This window comes from Apis mellifera, linkage group LG1 (assembly GCF_003254395.2).
Source record: "Apis mellifera strain DH4 linkage group LG1, Amel_HAv3.1, whole genome shotgun sequence".
Classification (NCBI taxonomy): Eukaryota; Metazoa; Arthropoda; class Insecta; order Hymenoptera; family Apidae; genus Apis; species Apis mellifera.
Window position 1 is genome coordinate 16,790,369 of NC_037638.1, and position 23,501 is coordinate 16,813,869.

Genomic DNA, 23,501 nt, shown 5'->3' on the forward strand with positions numbered 1-23,501 from the left:
ATTCCTTTGCATGAGGAATATGGCAAAGTTAAATTTAAATTTAAATATGTGATGATTAAAATTGTTATTATCTCGCCAATATCTTGTTTTTTATATCACGTTTTAATTATGATAAGGAGATTTAAAAATTAAACGAAGATTCGAATTATTAAGAGGATTCGTTCACGCTTATATATCGCGGTCGATGAACGAGGAACGCGGAATCTCATCAATGCATAATTACGATTTTGAATTACGTAAATCCATTCACGTGCTTCAATTAATATCATTAATGTTACGCCCGCGATATGATCTTTTGAAACGTGGGTGCGCCAGCGGCCACGAAACACACCAACTTCCGGAAACAAGTGAAAGCCATCCACGAGAAGGAGGTGGAAACCCGTGAGAAGAAACGAAAGTGTCGACGTTTCTACCGTGGAAAAAAAAGTCTCGTACGCGCTGAATATTCCAATGCATCAAAGTCTAAAGAATAATCGAACGCGAGATAGATTAAGGACAACTGTCGCGTACCCCCTCGATTCCAAGGAAATCAGAGCGTCTCGTGCGTAGTTCCTTCTTTATTCTGCGGGTGGAGTTCAATCTCTTGAGAGGTTCCACTGGAAGATTCTCTTCGTCGCTGACGTCTACCGGAGGCGGCGGTGGTTTCTCCTTCGGGGGTTCCACGCTGGTCGGCGGCCCCAGGGGAAACGCCAACCCTGTCACTATTTCCTCGTCACTGGATAGATTCAGTGGCAAAATCTGTCGAAACAAAAGAAAATCCTTATGGAGACGAAATCATCATCGTTAACTCTTTTTCACATCTTGGTTTTAAAAGGAGAGCCACACGAATTTATGTAATTATGAAATTTTCATACGAATAATTAAAAATTGAAATTTCCATTACGAAACAATCTGTTCTTTCATTCGGAAAGAGGAAGCGTTTAGAAAGGGAAAAACAGGGGAAGAATAAAGAAGCATTGAATGCAAATGGCCAAAATCCTTATCGAATTGAGGGTGACAGAGGCTCCATGTTTACCTGTTTCGAGATGGGCGATATGGGGCTGAGTAGGCTGATCGTGTCCACCGTGGCCATTTCCTGTTTGCCAAAGGTCAAGGTCGTCGGTCTTTCAGGCGCAGGGACGGTCTCAGGTGTATCGTGCACGTCGATCGACTCCTCGATCCGTGCCGGTGCCTCGTACGACGTCTCGATCTTCACGTTCATCGCCGCTTCCTTTTCCTCGTGCTCCTCGTGTTCGACTGGCTGGCTCGGCTGGCAAATCACCGCCGCCTCCTCGTCGCCCGCTTTCTCGATAACGATCGGTTCCTGAAGAGACGCGGCTCCGCGTTATTCGTATTTCTCGTGTATACCGAAACGGGCTCCGCGGCTAGGCCACGAATTTTGCAACGGCACATTCTATGCAAATCGACGCGCTACGCCCGTGGACCAGGGTTTCTCAAACTTTCGCGATCCGTGCCCACCCTTTTTTTCTTCCTTTCGTTGGTATTACGCGAGTATTGTTATTATCATAGAAGAATGCGCGCGATTATCGAAACTATCATTGCACACGTATCGTGTAAATATTAATTTCGACGATGACGCGAATTCCTTTGTACTCCGTTTTTCTGGGAATTCTCTGTTTTGATTTGGACTGATGCTGTTCGTAGAATAATCGTCGCACAAGATTCGATAAGGTTTGTTGACATTTGATAATTATTCTGTTGATTTTGTGATTTTTGTACAAATTTTCCGGCCAGTGAAAGTTCTGAGTTTTAGTTTGGATCGATGTTTCGATCATTTGTATAATTTTTTTTTTTAGTAATAATAGCAAGAAGATCGTAGGAAAGGCTTGGCTTTCGATTTCAATATGAATTGCAATTTATTAATGCATTATTAAATGGGAATGGAAAATTGTTCTGTACGTACGATGTACGATCGAAATTCGTGTTAAGTGTTTCGATTAGTGTTGCGAAGATATTAAGAAAAATAAGTGTAAAACGAAGCTTGAGAAACACTGGATTTCGAGCAATAAGTTGAGAGGCAACTGCAACTGTTTCGGATGGAAGATTATTTTGCATTCTCGTTTGGGCCTCGTTTTGCTTTTTTATATTCTATAGACACAGATGCACTGGTGTTCATGCATGATTATTATGATTTTTTTTTTCCATGTGCAAAGATAAACACACGAGATGAATGATTAATCTATGAAAATTAACTATTAACTAATCAATATCAATTAAACTTATTCACATCAAATGGATAACCAACTTATAAAATAAAAACGGTTTTAATTTCACTTTAGAATATATAAAAATTAAACTTATTCACACTAAACAACAGATATTAATTTGGATAATTCGAATAAAATTTTTTTTTCGAAACGAACGCATAAAAAGAATCAAATGAACAAGAACAAGTTTCGTGTCGTTAACAGTGTTACTAAGAACTTCCACAATTAATATTAATTGTGCAATTTTCGATTAGAAAGACGTTTAGTCACAATAACTACATGCATCAGCCGCAAAAAGCGCTCTTCCATGCATTGAATTTACTATTTCGTAAGTTTTCGTGCAAATATCGTATATCATCGTCGACTAAAGTGCGAGCAAATAAATGATAAGATCTTTTGGCAATAACGATAACGTTTATCAAAATCTTAATAGAGCTATGACTGTATAAATCCTATATATTCTCTATTATGGATTAAAAAGTTCAACAATAAACTTTTTTAAACAACGAAGCTCAAATATGATGAATTGTTTTTATCCTTTCTAGAATAAACAAAATTAATACACGATGATATATTAATAATTAAATATAAGAGAAATGATAATAGAATGATAATAAAAGAAGGAATTATAAAAATAAAATTATAAGAAAAAGATAAGTAGATCTTTTTTTTAATAATTTTCTATAATCCTTTATGATCCAATAATGATTCGACATCGGAGATAAATTTGAAAATAAAAAACAAAAATAATATATCTATAGTTTATCTCTCTATTGGGAAAAAAATGTAATTCTTGAAGATCAGTTTAATACAATTATCATTGAATGGAAAAAAAATTGAGAATCTCGATGTCGAAAATGAAATATATTTTTACAAAGAAACAACATAAAGCTAAAATTCCCCATCAATTATATTAATTCCATTTATCTTTTCATTTCGAAATAATCATAAATGAAACAACGAGAAATACAAACTTGGAAAAAACTTGCAAGGTTTTCGTAAAATTGATTTTTTTTAATCCACATTCAAAAAACAATGCAAATGGTAAAAAAAAAATCATCTGCTCGATTTTCTCTGAACCGAATGCTGCGATAAAGATGTTATCACAGAAAACTACCGATTTATGACTATTTGAAACGGTGTTGAGAGAAGATAATTATTTCAAAGTGCAAAGATCGTCGAGTTTACGACGAATGGAAGAGTTTAACTTCGCTCAGATCAAGAAGAATCACATGTTTGGCAACCTCACAAGATTGATCACCAATTTAATTACTTTCTGCATGATTTCGCTATGACCCGATGGGTTATCAATTCTTGTCGAAATGGAAATAACTCGAGTTGGAAATAAAATTTTAAATAATTCCATTATTTTTTTTTTTTCGTCAATCTATAATTACATGATGCGTTCAAGTGTATATTGTCTATCTAACGTGTAAAACTATATAAAAAAAGGAAAAAAAAAATAGGAAGGTTTGTGCGAATTGAAACGAAAACTAGAAGATCGATAAATATATATATATATATATAAGACTGGTAAACTGATAAAATCAATTAAGCTAGAGCCATGCATCGGATCGATAGCAAAATATAAAACTAGCGATAAGCGGGATAACTAAATATCCGGTTGTAAAGGAGACGCATGGCCGTGGGCTTTATCGCTAACTTGAACAATCGAAAGCACCGTCTTACCTCTTCAGAGTTAGCAGAGCTTAGGTTCATAGGACAGTTGCTCGAAATTGACGATGATCATTGACGATGCTCTACAGCAGACAAGCTGGTAAAAGATCGGATCAAATTTCTACCGCTGGTAGAATAATTACTCTTCTCGACAATACAACAGGAAATGGCAACGTCGACGAACGTTTTTTTCTTTCTTTTTTTCTTTTTTGAGAAATCAAGCGACCAATAAATCTTACGTGAAGGGAGGGAAAAAATTAAAGAAAAAAAAAAAATAATTATAATAAAAATTGTAATGCAAATTGTAATGAATAGAAAAGATTTTTTGATGCTCTTATTGCTTTACAAGGTCATCACAGTATGGAGTCATTAATGATATTAATAACTGAAAATAAGATGCAAGGGAGGGGACCAAGCCAGAAATAATCGGTCAACAAGAAAAAAAAAAAAAAAACTTTTTTCAAAAAATTAATGAAACCAGATGAAACGTCACACGATTCTCTTACCTCCTTCACTGCATCGATTACGGTACAGTAATACGTCGAAAAATAAGAAACGCGATACTGGAACGATCAATCGTAACAATTTAGAACAATTTTTATCGGTTACGAGTCGCGGGTTTCGTAATAATTAAATGTCACTCTGACTTTTGATCCGTGGTTCACGGGGACGACACTTTGAAACAGACTGCAATTGTGCGTCGAGGCTCGAGTCGAGTGAGCTTTTGCGATGACGTTGCATCATGAAAATAGATAAAGATAGATATTCATTATTGACATTTAGCTTAACCGGTTAATCGATTAAAAATTTACTTTCAAATTCGAGATTCACGAATTTGGCTTATATATCGGGTATGTATCTTATGTCGCACAAATCAGTGGAAGACTGAAGTTTGAAAATTTATACTGTTTCCCCTTTATTTGAGATTCAGGCGTTTCTAACATCATACTCCAGCAGAATCATTTATTTCGAACAATTTCAGGATGACGAAGACAATGACGATGATCGGTGTGTTGAAACTTTAAACTCGATATTTAATTTCTCGGCAGTGTTTTTTTTTACTTGAAAGGCATTCGATAGCGATTATTCGTGTATTCGTCGAAGCGAAATCAGGGTTCTTTGAAGCAAAAGTGAACCCTATGGTATCTTAACCCTATCGTTCTTCGTATGAAATTCACATAAAAGAAATTTTATCGCGCCGAGATGAAGTGATTTTTGATCTTAGGGAAACTTCGATTCATTCGTGCTTCAAAAAATCCCATTCTTTCAATGAAATCTCAATGTTCACGATGAAAATATGACACGAGAAAATTTCTCATCTCGATGAATTTTATATTTTATCAATTCAACTCTCTCTCTCTATCTCTATCTCTCTCTCTTTCATTCTCTCTTTTTCTCTCTCAAACACTACAATCGATCGAATTATATTTCACCAGATGCGCGCCAAGTGTTGACAGATTGTGTTAAGATCGGTTACAAGTTAATCCTAAAAATGAAATTCAGATTATTTTGAGATGATATTTATCTTTCATCTAATTGGCCCTTTCTTTGGTTTTCATAATATATTTATATATAGCTCAGAATATATCGGTTCAATAATATAATCATATTAAGAATATCATTAACGTTGTTCATCAAATGTCACACACGATGTTCATGAATTTTTTTATCACAATATTTTTCGATTTTTTCCCTTTTTTTTTCTTTTCTTTCTTTTTTCTTTTTTTTTTTTTTTTTTTTTTTGGTTTTGTTTTTTTTTTTCTCCCTTTTATCATCAGGCAGCGATCAATCAAATATTAAGCATCGGTGTCTTAGGTCCAAAATCGTATTATTTCCCTGTTTGATTAGGCCACTACGTTTCCACGATTATCGATGTTCATACGAACTGGTATTACATTTACCTCCGGTTGATACGTTATTTCCGGTTACCTGATTCTAATTCTACTCGATACTCGGGGTTATTATTATTATTATTATTATTATTATTATTATTATTATTATTATTATTATTATTATTATTATTATGTACGTTTTGCTCCTGCGTCGTCTATTTACATCGTTAGCTATGGTCTCACGCCTTCGTTTCCAGCGAGATTTGTGCGTAATGGCGGATAATAAATACGTGTTGGAAGCGAGAGGCGAAGACGGGTTATATTATATATCCGGAAATCCTAAGTGGCGAGATTCGTTTCCCTGATCTGGCAGATACGGATATCATTTTCAAGGATTCCTTCGAAAAATCCTTCGCTACGAGCCGAGTTATTCGATAATTATCGTAGTTATCGTAGAGGCGATCGGCATAGAGGCACGATAATGAGAAATATTCGGATATATTCGATATAAGCTCGTGTATTAGATCGGTAGAGTTAACCGGCCGAGATTGTCAACATTTGAGTGTAATCAATCCGTGTATCAAAATTTCAAATAATTAGAAGAAATAAGACAAAGGTAAGATTTATTTTAACGAGCACTCGCTCGAAGAAAGTTAAGGGAAATATTTTTAAAATTATTCCATCGTACGATACATCATTGTATCGTGGCCAGTCAACGAAATTACCGTAAATTTCGTTCTAAAATTCTATTCCCCTTCTTCTTACCTCTACTAAAAGACGTTGCGATAAATTCTAAAAATCTAAATTCTCTCTCGACTCCTCGATCTTCTCGATAAGAAACGACACTTTTGATCAAGTAACAAATCCCGCCACTTGGACGCCCCGTTTTTCTAAAGCCCATTCTTATGTACAAGATCTAATGGAAGTTAGACGAAGCTAGGTCTAACGACAGGGGGCGGGGGAACAATGTGCTACGAGGGCGAGCCAAAAGAAAAAAAAGAAAAAAAAAAAAAGAAAAAAAAAAGAAGACGAACGAATTTCTCGCTCCTTCCTCCCTCCCCCCCCTTAAGACTTTCTCAAAGGGCTGCTAGATTGTTGATCGTTCCTAACCTCGGTCGGTGAGCTCTGCTTCTCATTGACGCGATCCACGGTGATGAATGGCGTCACAGGAGGCGTTGTAGGTATCTTGCCCTGAGGTACCACCACCTTTTCGCAAATTTCCACCACCGTTCGTCGTCTTTCCGCAGGCAGTGCCTCTTCAACCACCGCCACCTGGTGTTTCGTGCTGAACGTGGGGGGCGAGATGTGTTTCAAGGATGTTAGAGGTGATTGTTCCAGGCTCGAAGAAGGCGATACGACAGGGATATTCGACGCGCTAGACGACACGTTGGAACCGACGGGGATCGGTATCTCTGACGCTTTTGGGAATTGGGGAGAGGATGACGATTGGCCGGTCGATTGAATCTTCGCGTTCGTCGTTCTCGATTTCAGGGACGGTGTCTTGGGCGAGGATGGCGAGGTGGGCGGGCTGAGAGAGGAGGTGGAACTGGTCGGGGAAGATTTCGCGCCTATCGTTTTACGAGGGAGGGGGGTGGGGATTTTGGATGCCGCTCTTGGAGACGTGAGAGGCGTCATCTTCTGAACTTCTTTCGAGGTACAGTTCGAGGTAGTAGAGGTAGTAGACTCTAGTTGAAGGTTCGTTGGGACGGCGGCCACCCTTGCAGAGGGTGGCAGAGAAGAGCTGTCCGCGACAGCAGCAGAGTCTAACGACACCGAGGACGAGCTGGTGATTTTCAGAGCCGAGTCCTCTTTCGAGGCGGTCTGAACATTTTCCTCGCCACCTCGGAGATCGGAACCCTGCTCGTCCGCGAACAGTTTGATATTCGACGATATGGTGGCGGTGTTCGTTTCATCGAAGGACGAAGAATCTACTTTTGCCTCGGAGTGCTCTTTGGTGGGAACAGGCAGCTTTGGTTTGGGAAGCGTTTCGGGAGGTGAACGTCGCGGAGGTACTTTGGGACTTTGATATATGATCGGGCAGCTCGTAGCAGGACAGGAGCGAAGTGTACTAGAGTTAGTAACCTCTATGTGTGCCTGCGATTGTGATTTGTTAGTCGACAGTTCCCCAGAAGTGTCAGCAGTACCCTAGAGAACCAAAGAGTTATTGGATAGATCGTACTACCTGCCATCCCGTTGCCAAACAACAAGAATAGTAGATTATCACTCAAACTCGCGATTGTTAAAACGTTGTTTCAGGCGCGGTCGTAAAGTAATCGGTATATATAATTTCAAATAATTTCGAAGAGATAGAATCACAAATCATACTTTTTCGTAAAAAATTGATCAACATTACTCGACGACCGTCCTTCACAAAACAAACTCGAACCGGATACTTAATCGTAACACGATCAACATAATTACTCCTTATTATATCGATATAAAAAAAAAAAATCGTCCGCGAACGACAAAGCAAACAGAAGTTGTATATCCCACTCAACGGATTCACTTTTTTACATACGCCAGCCAAATCGATATAACGACAACTAACAGTAGATTTACCCAGTAGAGAAACCGCCATGCAACACCGTCGTTACGCCTTACCTTCTTTGCCGTTACTGCGTCCGGTTGGCTGGCAGAAGTCGTCGAGATCTCGTTCACGGATACAGCAGTGCTCTGTTGTTGTTGTTGTTGTTGCTGTTGCTGTTGCTGTTGTTGTTGTTCACCGACCTTCTCGTTCGCCGTTTCTTCGCGCGGCTCCTCGCCTTTCTCCTCAATCACCTCCTGCCTCTCAATGATCGTGTTAGAGTGCACGATGTCCTCGTCGACCGGCTCGTCGGCTTGGCTGACGGAGCAGCTCACGTCGGCCGTGTGAATGCCCGAATCCTCGCGATCGGTGTCGTTCAGCAGTTCGGCGGACGACGAGGACGCCGGATAACGCCTCCCGTAATCCAATTCCTCCAAGCTTTGCACGCGCTCGAACGTGTCGGGGCCGCTGGACGCGTCCGCGTCCAAGGAGTCGAGGCTTCTGTGGAAGGCGGCCCTCGGCACGCGATACTCCGAGTCTGGGGACGAGCTCCTCTCGCTAGGAGTCGAGGTGTCGATTCTGTTCTCCTGATCCCGGAAGCAGAGCGAGTGCTTGCCCACGGAGGACCTCTTGTCGGCCGTCTCTTTGTTCCTGGCCGCGTCCAAGGCGCTGAGACGATCCTTTATCGATCTGGCGGACAGCTCGCCGTTGTGTCGTGACTCGTGAGCCGCGCCAGGCGCCGACGACGACTCGTCGCTGCTGCTGTATTTCTCCAGGGTGGACAATCTGTCCCGCAACGGTCTCACCGTCTCCAACTCTTCGGTGCTCAGTTTACGATGAGCGCAACAACTCTTCTCCCTCTCCAACGCCTGCTTCTCCAGATGGGACAATCTTTCGCGGATCGAGCTCATGTCGCCCGATAATCTGTTCAACGCCTTGCTCCCCAACGCCTTCTCGCTGTTCTCCGCCTCGTGCTTCTGCTTCTCCAGGTTCGAGAGCCGCTCCTTGATAGATTTCGTCCCGGTGAAATCGCCGGAGAGCCTGTTGTTCGTTTTCGTCTCGTTGCTCTTCTGCGATCCCTTCTCGAATATCTCCCGCCTCTTCAGGATATCGACTTTTACCACGGGTATGGTGGATTTCGCCTCGTCGGCCAGGCTCAGCTTCGAGCCGTTCGTCGACGATTTCGCGACGTTGTCAAGCTTCGAATCCAGATTCACCAACGATCGCCTCGGTATGTTTTGCGACACTCGCGACACGTAACCTCGAATCGCACCCTCGTACGTGTACTCCTCCGGCTCCGGGGAGCTGGTCGTCGCCGTGGTCGCCGAATCGTACTCCTGATTGTTGTGACTGTGATTGGTGTGGAATCCGTTGCCGAAAGATTTCTTCGTCGCCGTTGTCGTGGTCGCAGTCGTGGTCGCCGACGACGTCGTGATATCGCTGTGGATCGCGCTCTCGCTTTGCACGTTGTCCACGTCCGAGTGATTTTTCTCTATTTCGCTGTCTCTATCGCTCTGAAAGAGGTTGGTCCAGTTTTTATCCCATTGCAATTATAACGGTAATTAGCACTGCTAATACACGTACATCGGTAGTCATGCGCGGCTCGATCACTCTTTCTTATCTCGTGGAAAAATGTTACAGAGAGAGAGAGACTCGAAATGTGTATACATTTAGGATAATGTTAAAGGTCAGTTCGTCGAACTAATTGTTAAAAATTAAATAACGTGTCAGGGGATAAAATATCAATAGTAATTATTACCAAAACGCTATGTGTGTCGTCATGAGTATCTCCACTAACCGAACTCTTCCCGCTACTTGTGCCTATACCAAGATCGCTCAGATCATTGGCATCCTCCTCGTGGTACATGGCCAAGCTGATGCTCAATTTCCGACCCCTGTTGCCCCTCTCCTCCATCATTTCCGAGAAAGTTTTGCTCCGGCGACGCTGCCGATCGTGTTCCTCCAGCTCGAGTTTCTTCACCTCGACCACTCGCTCGATGATGTGCTCCTGGCGCTTCCTTCGACTGCTCTTCCAGTTGTCTAAATTCTGTTACGAGGAACAATGACTCGTCATTTCTCGATTATCAAGAAGCAGGCTATTAATTTAATTTTATCATCGGAATAATTTATATGCGATTTGTATCTTTTTTTTGGAAAATAACGTTGAACCTTACCGATTGCCAATCTTCGGGATCATCGCGGACTTCTTGCTTTATTTTCTTCACCTCTTGAACTTTTTGCAATTGTTCCTGAGCTGTGCGATACAAAGAGCACGGCCCGACTTTCACGAATTGAAGAGGATTGGTCGCTTGTTTCGGAGGCGTTTTCAGCGTCGTTTTTAATTTTGGCGGCTCGTGCGTGATCTGAAACAACAATGGGAATTATATTAAGAAGAATGTTTAGAGTAAAATCTTCTCTCGTGGAATAATTTAACGTTGAAATTTTAAACTATCCGCGTTATACATAATGTTTTTTTTTTTCACGGAATATAAATTGAAAATTTCTCGTTAAAAAATGCATGGAACAAGAAGCGTGACAAAAAAGAGAGTGGAACTAAGTGTACGATGAGAATCGAAATAAGAAGACATAGAACGGAAAGGTGGGGGGAGGGGAAAAAAGTAATCAGATTCTAGTTTAACGTCGATAACCGAGTAAAAACTGTTGTGTTACGGCATCGCTGGCTAGCCGGAAGCGGAATCACGCTCCTACGGTACTAAGGCTTTTCAAAAGCGAACATCGTTGCGAATCGTTGCGCGGTAGTTAACGACGATTGTCGTCCAGACTCTCTGGAAAATTGTGTTTCTTTGTTCCTTTAACTGTCACACCGAAAGAAAGAAGCGTCGCTGATGATGGGCGACATTTTAATTAATCCCTTCTAAAAAAACCGTATACAATCTTTTATTACTCTCGAGTAAAAACTTTTGTTTCTTTTCTTTTTTAAATCAAACTTTACACTCTCTCACAAAAATATGATGATAACTTTCTCAAAAATATATTTATCATTTATTATCGCGCGAGTATTAATTAAATTCAAAAATCTCTACATTCGTTTAAATGATTCTCCAACGATCAACACGTATATTCATTTTCGAGAAACAAAGAGCTCTTTTCAATTCTCCTCGAACGTTGCATGAAAACAGAGAATACCGGTGAATACGTTCACTCGTCCACTAAATCTACAACTTCCTATCCGACAACGTCCAAACTCGCGGCAAAAACGCGGCTCGCCTCTTCCATTCGCGCCTTCCATCGAGAAAATGGGACGCTATTTCCCGAGGCATTCATCTCGCACCCCCTTTAACGTTCCCAACGTCGGCCGGCTTCCTGCGGAAACGACAACCGTGGAAAGGATATATATATATATACTCACCATCCTCTCGTTTCGCCGCTCCGTGGCGGCGGTCTGCGAGGCGGGCATCCTTCGTTCCTTCCTCCTTCTCTCTCTCTTCTTCGGGGGAGCTCCTCCTCTTCAGTGTAGCACGACAGCTCGCGCGGTCGGGCCCATCCTACGCCTCGTCCCTGGAACAACAGGCAAATCTTATTACAAACTTGACGAATCTCGCGAGGAGACGAGGTTGCTGTCTCGATTTCGTGGAGATGTTCGGCATATTCATGTCAAGGAATCGATACCGTTGCTGTATTTATTTATCGGTTTTTCAATACGATTCTTCTGTGGGAAATGGTCGACGTCGGTTTTGAAGGCGGGTGTCGATATATCGTGCGAAGTTCGAAAAGGACGTAGAGTTTTAATACGAGAATAGTAATTATTGATTGAACTCGGTTTTTTGAAATAAGAGAAATCGTGATGTTGGTTTTCAAGGTGATGGTTTAGAGGATAGCTGATGTTTTTGTTTTTTTTGAACGAGGATGTTAAGAGTATTATCATCATTGATTAATTTTTAATTATTCTTTATATGTAGATATTTTTTTCGATGATCTCTCGAGACTTGGAAATTAGAAGGGAGTTGAATGGAAAAGGGAGAGATGAATATCTTGAAAAGGGGCACGACAAAGGGAGCAATTAATCTCGAAGAAAAAGCGAGCAATCTAGAGAGCTGAAAACTTGAAAGAGGGAAAATATCGAAACTGTGTGGACAATGGAAATTGAAAGGAGATCCTTTACAATGGAGAAAAGACTTGGCACGAAAAGCAGGCCGGTACAATAAACGTATGAAAATAGATAATGAAGAAGAGCGAAAGAAATAAGTCTCGTGGAAATTTAATAACATTTTCCTGTATACTGAAAATTAATATATATATAGAATAAATCAATACTATTCTTATATTATTATAATAATTATCCAATTAATTATCCAAAGATAACAGCGACAGGGCAAACAAGAAGAAGAAGATAGGAATAAAAGGAGGATGTTTGAATTATAAAAGTTCAAGTATCTTGGGAGCAAATTCTTTTTTTTTAACTTCTCATCGAGATAAACCAAACGGAGATCACCGTGTTGCAGAATTCCTTCTGGTGGAAGAGATAAACCAAGTAGACGAAAGAGAAGAACACGATAGATGGTATTAAAACTGGTTCGGATCCAGCGGATAGAACGATTTTAAAAATTCGTCCGGGGGAAATGGAGCAACAGAAACAGATTATTTTATCAGAACAGGGGAGAAAATCGTCTCTTGCCGGCTACCACCACGCTAATGAACCGGCCAATTTACGATTTCTCTACGCGACGAAATATCGAGACGATAATTAAGAAAGGCAATTTTAATGATTGTGCTGCTACACGGGGCTTGTAATAGTTGGTACACGATATTGTTAATAGTTGAAGAAAATGAAGCGAGACTAATATACGAGTGATTTATGATACATTTTAATGATTCCTCGCGAAATATCCATATTCTATCACTCACTTTTCCCGCTTGTGTAATTAATTATCCACCTCACTTCCCGTTTTCCATACCCTCTCCTGCTCTAATAATTAATAATCGTTTCTAAATTTTTAAATAACAAGTCAACTGAGATTTCGTTGCATGTTGCGCGATCGAAGGCAACACAAAGTTTCTATATAATGGAACAACTTTTCATCGATTATATTTCTTCCGGTCTTTATTTCGCCGGACATATATCGTTCGTCGAGTAAATATTATTACAGAACGGCTATGTTTGCGCGATGCATCCGTTGCGAACCGTTCTATTTCGGACGGTAACCTCAACTTTCAGCTGATCAGCTGAAACCATCTCAAGGCTGTTGATTTTTCCTTTGTTGATTTAATCCTTTGTGCAAAAACTTAGGAAATATCCTTTTTCTTTTCTTTTCTTTTTTTTTCGAAATGGACAGAAATAAATATCAAGAGAAAATTAATAGTGATATCAATGCACGGATATCAGGAAAAGTGTCTTTCGTTCCGATCGACTCGACAAATTGTGTTTGCCGGAAAATTAGAAAAACAGGTGACCGGTGAATATACAATAAACAGGAAATTAAGAAAACTTAGGCATGGCATGAATAATCACCTCCAAGCTTGCTAATCGTTGGGAACGAGAATATGCAAAATCATGTGTAATCGCTAGTGCGAGCTTGTTTATTCATGGAGAGAAGTGGTTATTACGAGAGGCGTGTGCCGTGGGAAGGAAAAAAAAAAAATGACGTTACACCTTTCATCGTCCCATTTCTTTACCAAACTACATTTTCCGCCAATAAAAATCTAATGGTAAATAAATTTACATACATTTCCTATGATGTAACAGCTTGAATAATTAAATAAAAAACGATGAAATGTTCAATTCATTTCATTATTCATTTCCAAATTGATTTACGATTATTTCCTCCTTGATTTGCTCGATCTCAACCAACGTTTTATTTTCCCTTAGAAATTTATGTATCAAAGTATTAGTCTCCGAGAGAGAGAGATGATTACTCTATCGTTCGACGATTCGCTCTTCACGAGCCAATGCATCCAATTCGTTGAATGCATGGATGACTCCGTTGTTCGTAAAAGTTTCAAGGTATCGCGTAGCTACTGTACCATAAAATTCAATGTTAACGGAGGAACAAATCCCTTTGTGGTTCACCGATGAAAACTCGACTCAATCGTCGTCCTCCGAGACGATAAAGTTCCGGAAATGGAAAATGATCGCGCTAATCGCGGTAGAGCGAAAGAGAAAAGGGGGAGAGAGAGAGAAAAAAAAAAAGAATATTAATACGCAAAAAACAATTATGAGAAACAGATTTACCTTTTCACAAGTCGTTAACAAGAATCGTAATCCATGCAGAGGTATTTTTAAACAACGCCCGAAGTTTTATAGATGTTTACTTTTTAAGCGAGAATTTTACTTTCGACGGGTTTCCTGTTTTCTTGAAAGGTTATGTTCCAAGTATAGGTTAAGTCACGTGTGCGCGTTGAATCGGTAAATAACTGTTGTTTATAACTATCGATATATATATATGGCAATAATAAAATAAAGCGTTTTGCCTCGTCTCGAAATTATTCACACGTCTCAATTTTCCATCCTGATCGTTTTATTTGCCTAATTTCGCCCGATATTCCTCCATCTTGAAGGAAATCGCGAAACGACTCGCAAAAACGAAATGCACAGAAAATTTATATCAATCTCGACTCACTTCACCTCGGCTCGGTTCGAATATTCTTCACGTTTCTCGGGTGGAAACTTCTCTCCCGGTTAGCAACATTCGAAACTGGCGAGGAATGGTGAAGAACCGGCGACAGCTCTGACCACGATGATGCCGACACGCTCTGTATCCTTCCTCGGCCGTGATGAGGACCGAGGGCAGAGTCGAAGAGGAACGATCAAAGGCAGCTGGGACGTCGCCGGAAATCAGGATATATCGATATGGCGGCGCGTATACATTTCGCCGTGGAACGAGTACGTGTACACCTTGATACGCTCGTAAATCTTGCCCTCTTGGATGCAAAGATATTATCGATCCTCCTCGAAACTCTTCTCCGTGTGATCTTAGTATATCCTCGAGGTCATTTCCTCGCTCGTTAATTGGATCCGTTCTCGTTCTCGAAAACGAGTGGTGCAACCAACTTTCGGAAATTTATATTTCCTGCTTGCTAACCTTGCCGATTTCCGGCGATCATAACAGTCGCCTCGCATTATTTTGAGGGAACAGTTTGAACAAAAAAGATAGATCGTCCATTGTGAAGTTTGCGACTCGAATTTATGGCTGTTTGACGGTTACGTCTTGTCTTGTAAAAAAATTTTTGAAGTATGAGAGGTTAAGAGTTATTAAATTTGTAGAAGATTTGAAAATTTTACGATTAACAGAAATAGAAATTATAATTATGTAATGTATATATATACATACACATATATATCTACGTAATATAATATTTTAGTGTACATTACGTATCTTACGTTAAAATATTCGTAAAACTTAATTCCGAGAATCTCCTTCATCATTAAAAAAAAAAAAAAATCCTCGTTATATAATTTATATATAATATTCTTCTTCTCAAAAGCAAAAAAAAAAAAAGGAAATTATACGCATTTAAATATAAAGATACGTTAAAAAAAAAAGGATTGCAGACTTAAGGGATCAATGGTGTTTCGCATTCCCTACGGATCGAAACAGTGGAATAATCAGTAAGCACCGAGACGGCCTGTAAACGCCTGTATGTATCCCCTGCCTCGTGAAAGGCAAGGCACGTTTGTTTCTTCTGGCAGGGCTGATCTGCATGTCAAAGAGGAGGGAGGGCCGGCAGGCGCAGCATATTGACACAAGAGACCTCAAGGAGGTCCAAGGCCGGTTTTACTTGCCTCCAAGGGATTCCTGAGGAGTGACTCGTCCGAGAACACGTTTCTTCCGCGAGCGTACGCCCGGAATGCCAGGTACAATGTGCTCGTAAACGAGTCACGGAAAAGCGTTCGTATCGCGGCGACTCGTATAACTGTGATCGTTCTTGCGATCGTTTTCGCGTAGATCGTATGGACATTGCGGGTCAACGCAACTGTATATCTATCTACGGGCTATAAAAATGACGCGTCCTCATATACACGCGGCGTGCATTCCCTGCATTCGCTTCGGAATATCTCTCTCTCTCTCTCTTTCTCTCCCGTTTGAAAATTCGTTTTCAATTTTTCAATCCTTCTTCCGGGCGAGCAGAAAGATAACTTGTGATTTCTTATGAATATATTACGATGAATCTTACGACGGGATAAATTGATTATTTTTTACCAATTTTTGATGATTGATAATAAATGTATCGATGGTTTTTTTCTTAATTTCTGTAAATGCATTTTAAATAAGTGTTCCTGCGTGTTTTTGAATAGAAAGTACAATAAAAGTTGGTTTAAAAAATGAAAAAAAAAATAAGGATACAGCACGGCGAGACTGTTTCCAATTGTTAAACCCGTTAGAGCTTAGAATAAAGTTCAGAATTACCTTGATCCCGATAACAGGAGAGAAACCATATTCGTCTTTAATAACGAGTATAGAGTATTGGAAATTTCCTAACCTGATTATCTTCCCCGTCCCCGAAACCAATTCCATCGGACAATGTTCTCCACGCGCCAACGAGCAAACGAAATCGGTGCTATCAGAGATTGCAGGTTTCTTTTCCGCGTGAAAACGCTCTATCGAACGAAAATTCTCATTCCATAACGTTTCATAAAACAAATCGTCCATTAATCTTTCCCGATCGCTGAAAGCAACCTCGATATTTTAACTAGACCGACGTACACAATGGAGATAACGAAGTCGAGGGAAAATGGAGAACACCTCGTTTCTTCCCGGCTTTTATTATTTGACAGTGGACCGTTACGCGATATATATATATTAGAATACATATATTGAAATTTTTAATTCAAAAATATCCCGCAATAATGGATGGATCCTCGATTAAACGAGAATTAAAACATTTCGTATACTTAGAATATCGTTTAAACCGTATGATCCATGATTCATAATAGAAATATAATAAATTAATAATAGAAAACGAAAAAGGATGAAACGCGAGAGGAAAACTCGGGATAGATAGGAATTAAGGTAGATTCGCGGCTCGAGGAAATATTCGTTAGACCTCGACGAGGTGTTAATGCCCTGGTGGCGAATAGCGGCTAAGAAGATTACGCAGATTTGCGTTTAACGTTTTCGATATTAATGGCAATGGTGGTGGTGGCGATATCGCGCGAGGGAGGATAGAAGGAGGGATCTCTCGCGGCCTTAAGAAGATGAAAGGGTAAGGGGGCAAGGATCTTAACTCATGCCTTAAACATGAAAGCTACCGAGAGTCGACTTAGCGCGAGTTATATCGTTTCGCGCGTACTTTGCACCAGGCTGCTTTAAATCGCAGTTCAATGCACGCGATACCAATGCGCTACGATCTATTCTGGTATATCCCCGCTTGGGAAAAAATCGGCGTTTTTATAGACACCTACTGTGACTGAATACGAGATTTTATGGGACAGTACGAGAATCGTGATATTCGTATTTTATTCTCGATATATTTTCCCCTTTTTTCCCCTTTTCAAATTTATATAGGCGTTGCGCGAGCCTCGCAATTGGACGTGTTTTCGTTATTTCGCGAAATTATTACGATAGAAAGTTTAATCGTACCTCGAGAAATGATTATTTGATCGTATAATCGTTATTCACAAATATATTGCGTGAGTTATATTAATAAATATATTTCTTGATCATTAGAATAAAATCTTTGTCGAAATTTTCAGCGATATTTTTCATATTTCAAAGTATTTTGTTCCTCGATGAATTTGTTCTATAACATTTATCGCGTGTATATCAACGTTTTAATCAAATAAAATGATGATATTTGCATTTCTACGTAACGTGGAATTTGTTTCTATTTTATATAATAATATAAAAAGCTTTCATCATTCTCGCAATATATTTTAAAGAAAACGAAAAAATTAGCGATTTATTCTTTTTTCCTTTGTTACTTTTTAAACGCGATGAATTATTTAAGTATTATGCTAATGCTATTATATAAATGATTACATAATCGCACAATTTTTCCTTTCTTCGTTTCTTTGCCGATCCATCATCAGATCCTTCAAGAGAAATCGAGATCGAGAGACAAAGAAGAAAACAAACTATAACTCGGATTGTCTATCATTTTTATGTATCCTGTACAATCATTAAGAAGCATTATTAATTTCATGAACTGTCACAAGAGTCGACTAAACGCCAACACACCGGTACAATCGCGATCTTCTTTAATTGCCACGTAGCTAACCTTAATTACACCTGAGATCATTTATCTAATCGTACATGATCGTATTATTTGTACTAGTGCAAACGCGTCGTTAATTCTACGTGATAAAATGTGTCTTAGGGAATTGAGTTCAATAGTTTTTTACCAATTGTACGAATCTTTGACCATGGAATTCATCGTTAAAATTTATTGAAACGAGATTCCAATTATAATTAATTTTTAATTTCAAATCCTCAAAAGTTCAATGTATTTTTAATTTTTTAAATATAATCTTGTAAATGTCACTTGTAGAACAAAATTTTGAGAATTACAAAATGTCAAGAATTTAGCGGTGAAAAGATATTTCCAGGAAACATTATATTCAAGACGATGAGGATGATGAAAACACGATGATATTACTCTGAGGACAATCTCAAAGAGATTTCTTGCACGTTTTAGTTTATTGTGCTCTATATACACGCGAATTTTCATCGTTTGAATCATTCATCAAATTTTTAAATCAGTTTTTGAATCTCTAGATCACTAAGATAAAGATCGAAATATCTATATAAGTAACACATCTCTCGCGTCGAGACTTGATTGATCGTTTGATCTTCTTTTTTGATCACGATCCGTTTTATAGTCCTCGATTTCAATAAACATCGATAGCCCTCAGAATTTCTTTGAATTTAACGATCTAACTGTTAATTCACGTGAAATATCTTGTTTCACGCCTGTTGAAGAATAAATGTAATTTCCATTGAGGTAACAAGCAATGCATATGTAGTCACAGTTATTGAACGCGATAAATGAAAGAAATAAAAAAAAATCCGTGTTAGGACTTTTAAACATCAACTTGTAACATTTCAATTCTTTTACATCATTTAAGTAGTACGAGAATTTTATATTTGGTAATTGAATATTCAAGCTTCATAATTGAATAATAATAAATCTTATAACTATTATTAGACATAATAATTAAATCTGGAAACTTATCCTATTGTTAAAACTTACGTTTTATTTTTAAATTAATTGTTTGCAATTTAAAAAAAGGAAAAAAAAAAACAATTATTACCGCTTCTTCTTATAATATATATGTTAATTTTTATTGTTATTATTTTTTTAATATCTCGTAATGAATAATTTTGCATTAATTTTCGTTGATTAATTGTTGACAAATATTTGCGTTGATTGAAGAATTAAAAAAAGAAAAGAAAAGAAACGATACAGATTTTTCAATTCGAGAAAAATTTTTAAAAACAAATTAATTTTGTTCAATAAACTAATAAACTCTACCCATTCGAAAATTTCAATTTCCCTTTCGCAATTTCATTCCCTGAATAATATTCGAATATTCGATCAACGATGCGCCTCGAACGCGTTTTCTTTTTTTTCTTTTCTTTTCAATTCATCAAACCTTGGCGGAGTAACAGTATTCGTCTTCTCTTATGCCGAGGGTAACGTAAACCGCGTTGTTTTTAACGGTAATCGAGTTATCGTTCCGCCGTCTTTCAATCTCGGTATCGTTCCGCGTTCCTAATCGCAAGAATCTCGATACTCCTTGCTCTGGCTCCGTCCATTTAATTCCTGTGGGAACCTTTTTGCATTACGAATTCATCACTCCCTTCCCCTCCCACCCCGTAAAGATTAAATGGCTCGATACGCGATTATCGAAAGGAAGGCCCCTCGAGCTCGGGAATCCACTTTCGAGAGTCCGGTGGAATTCAATCGCGCAAGATTGAAATAATGTCATTACGATTTCTGACAGGAAATTGAAAATTGAGGAAATCTCGGAATCACCGGAAGAGAAGATGAAAACAGTTGAACGATAATTGGGGATTATAATTTAATCGAGGCTGAAAATTATAGGCAAAGATTTTGATGAGAATTTCGAAAATCGAATTAGAATAACAAATTAATAAATCAAAAAGAAGAAAAGGATAACGTATTATGTAAAGCATACGTAACAATATGTAAAAATATTTTCATAAAAATCTACTTTCGTAAAAAAAAAAAAAAGATATTTAAACTTAAAAAAACTAATTAAAATAACGTGTTATTGAAAGCAATAATAATTAATAATACAAGATTATTTTTTGTTTAAAAACTATCGCAATGTTACCAACTCAATAAAATATTCATCCAGATATCCACGAGGATAATTTCTCTTAAAATCTTAAACCGATTGCGAGATATGATCCAACAGAAACGGAAAATAAAGAAGAGGAGCATTTCCTTTTGGAAATTCAAATTCTTCACACGGTTCGTGACACGATCGTGTGAAAGGGGTTCGCGTTCGTTTTTCGAAGAGGATTCTTCCCCGACGCAAAACAAAAGACTGCTGGCAACTCGCAATTAAGGTTCATCGAACGGACGACGTAGCGAGATGGCGGCGAGGGTGTAATAAAAACGCAGGAATGAAGATAAAGGAATTTCTGGCGATTGGGTCGTGACCCCTTCGGCCCCACGATGAACCCTCGATATACGGGCCGACATTGCCATATTGCACACGTACCGTGCATTAAGATACGCCACGAATCCGAGGGGATACAAAAAGAACAAGAGTAAGGAGAGGGAAGAGAGGAAGAAATCTACGGGAGATTCGTAGACGATGCGGAGGGACAAGAAAAACGAGCAACGAGCTTCCATCCGACCTTTTTTTCTCTCTCTCTCTCTCTCTCTCTTTTCTCGTCGAGGATACTTCGCCATCGTAAAATTTTCTTTATCGTGTCGATCGTTGATTTACTATCTTACACTCGATGCTTTATCGAAACGAGAGGGGGGAATAATTTTTAATCCCTTTTCTCAAATGAAACAAGATATCGCGAGACATCTATAAATTTTCATACACTTCAATTCGTTCACGAATGAACGAAGAACAAGTGAAAATAAAATAAACCTCCTCTCGATTTCTCTCGACATCCCGAAACATATGATACATGAATCCTCTCGAGAATTGAAATAATCACAAAACGCGTAAGATACGAAACTGTGTGTATACAGCTACTATTCATATGCTCATCTTTAAATAGAAAACGCTCAACGTACAATGTAGGCCAACGCTGCGAGAGAGGTCAAGAAACAAGAAGAAATCAAAGAGTAGCGAACATCACCGATCTGGAAACTCTCTCTCTTTGAACTCGTCACGGTCCGGGGAACGTCCAAGCTCTTACGCCCCCACTAATGAGGATATTTACACGCGTCTCTGCTCGGATCAGCTCCACAATCAACGTGCTCTTCTTAGAGATTAAGTTACTACGACTTCGAAACGTAACCAAGTTACGTTTAAATCGTTTAAAAAATATATATATCCAAGATATTTTTGCTTGAAAATATTGAAAAGAAATTTCTATGAGGATAAAGAGGATAATCTGAAAATATATCGATTGAACGATTATTCTTTATAATATTTCTTTTGAATAATCATAACTCAATCCATTGGAATTTTTAAAATCTTCCTCAATCATTATATTTTTCATCCCTCTAATTGGAATGCCAAACATTCATTGGGGGTATTAGACAATTTGCAAAGTATTTACAAGACGCATTACATTCTTCTGTCCACAAATTGATCACTTTTTAATGTAAGTAAAAACATTCTTGGAATTCAAAATTCTGATATTATAGAAAAGAGTAAGGGATAATTCAATAGCAACGATTTAAAAAAGTAGTCCGCTTCGTTCTAAGAAGGTTGCTTAAATATACTTCGAGATTCGCGGTAACAATCTGCGCAAATTCCTTTTTTATCCAATTTAACGACGAAACGTTACAGAGTAAGCTCGAATCTCGAAGAGATCTGATCTATGCCATCCATGCAAGAAAACCGATGTATCCGTGTTCCCATTTTTCCTCTTCGTTTTTCCTCTTCTTTCTCTCTTTCTTTCTTTCTTTCTTTCTTTCTTTCTTTTTTTTTTCGCCAGGCGTGCAAACGTGCCCCTGGAAGAAATGCCGTAACATTTTATGATGCATAAAACGGTGACTTTATGCTAACACAATTCACGGTCTCAAGTGGGTCTTTTATTAATCTACGTCATACCATTTTACGATTATCACACAACTATCTAACTTGCATCGTCGTCGAATTTAAGTAGAGGCTTAGAAACTCGTTAAAATCGTTTGCTATATAAGAAAAATTAATGTTTATTTCGTAATCCGTCTACAACAGTGCACGGCTTGCACTGCCTGTCTTATCTCTATTCGATTTTTAATCGTCCGCACCGATTTTACTACTCGAATTCGTAATAATTCTCAAGGTGGAATATAATCAAAATTTATGGAAAATTCGGCCGACCTCGTCGTTGTTAGATTATTCGAGACTTTGTCGAATCATTCTCTGTCTGATATTCTGATAAGAGATCAAAAAAAAATCTGACAAAAATCGACAAAATCGTTTATCCACCAGCTTTTCCATTATCTGCGTGTCTATGGAACAACGAAGCCGCAATTCTTCGTAACAGATAATCAGAATCCATACAGATCTGTCGAATTAAACGGTTAATTAAATCGAATAATCAAATATTTTTCCCGAAAACCCATTCGAGGACTAGTATTATCTCCTAATTGACGTATTATTAAGTTCCATCCGGTTAATTGGTTGGAATTCTACGTTCCAGATTGCAGGAGGCGAAAGTTACTCTCGATATGGCCTCGAGACCTGGTGGGTATATCGTGCAAATATTAATAGTTATGACGTAGTGCCGCGTGTTTACCGGTGGATACTTTTCTACCGCATACCGATCAACTACGCGTGCGAATTACATCGCTGAGAGAGGCAGTATCCTCCTCGGTGTAATTTTTCTCATTATCGATAAAATTTACTGGAAATATAATCTTTACGATACTTATTGACTGAACAGTCGGAGAGAAAATTTTTCCCCCGAGTTATATATATATATATTAAATAATCGATACACAGCTTCTTTATGAACAGAGGAGGAGAATAAAGAAGGATTTAATAATCGTTTCTCGAACGATGATTATAAAATATAGGGGATGATCGGATGATTTAAACTTTATGAAATGAAGAAGGAGAGGTTTTATATATTATATCATGTTTATCTGACGTTTCTCTCTCTTTTAATATTTAAGCAACATATATACGATCGATAAAAGATATGGAAGAATTTA

At 38.6% G+C, this 23,501-nt stretch overlaps 1 protein-coding gene across 9 annotated transcripts in view; it reads right to left on the reverse strand.

Annotated features, from left to right (window-relative positions):
* Positions 1-23,501, reverse strand: part of LOC551558 (trichohyalin) — a 115,094-nt gene that overhangs the window by 5,606 nt on the left and 85,987 nt on the right. For 5 of the 9 annotated variants that reach the window (XM_006571020.3, XM_006571022.3, XM_006571023.3 and 2 more), the window contains 7 exons: positions 11,611-11,759; positions 10,415-10,603; positions 10,000-10,287; positions 8,318-9,754; positions 6,827-7,861; positions 1,016-1,303; positions 511-738 (listed from right to left, as the gene is read on the reverse strand). In XM_006571020.3, the coding sequence (XP_006571083.1) occupies positions 511-738; positions 1,016-1,303; positions 6,827-7,861; positions 8,318-9,754; positions 10,000-10,287; positions 10,415-10,603; positions 11,611-11,658 (3,513 nt within the window). In that variant the 5' untranslated portion in view covers positions 11,659-11,759. Of the gene's footprint in view, positions 1-510; positions 739-1,015; positions 1,304-6,826; positions 7,862-8,317; positions 9,755-9,999; positions 10,288-10,414; positions 10,604-11,610; positions 11,760-23,501 lie in introns of those variants that run through there. The other 4 variants (XM_026446101.1, XM_026446102.1, XM_016914932.2 and 1 more) reach the window with 3 other exon arrangements.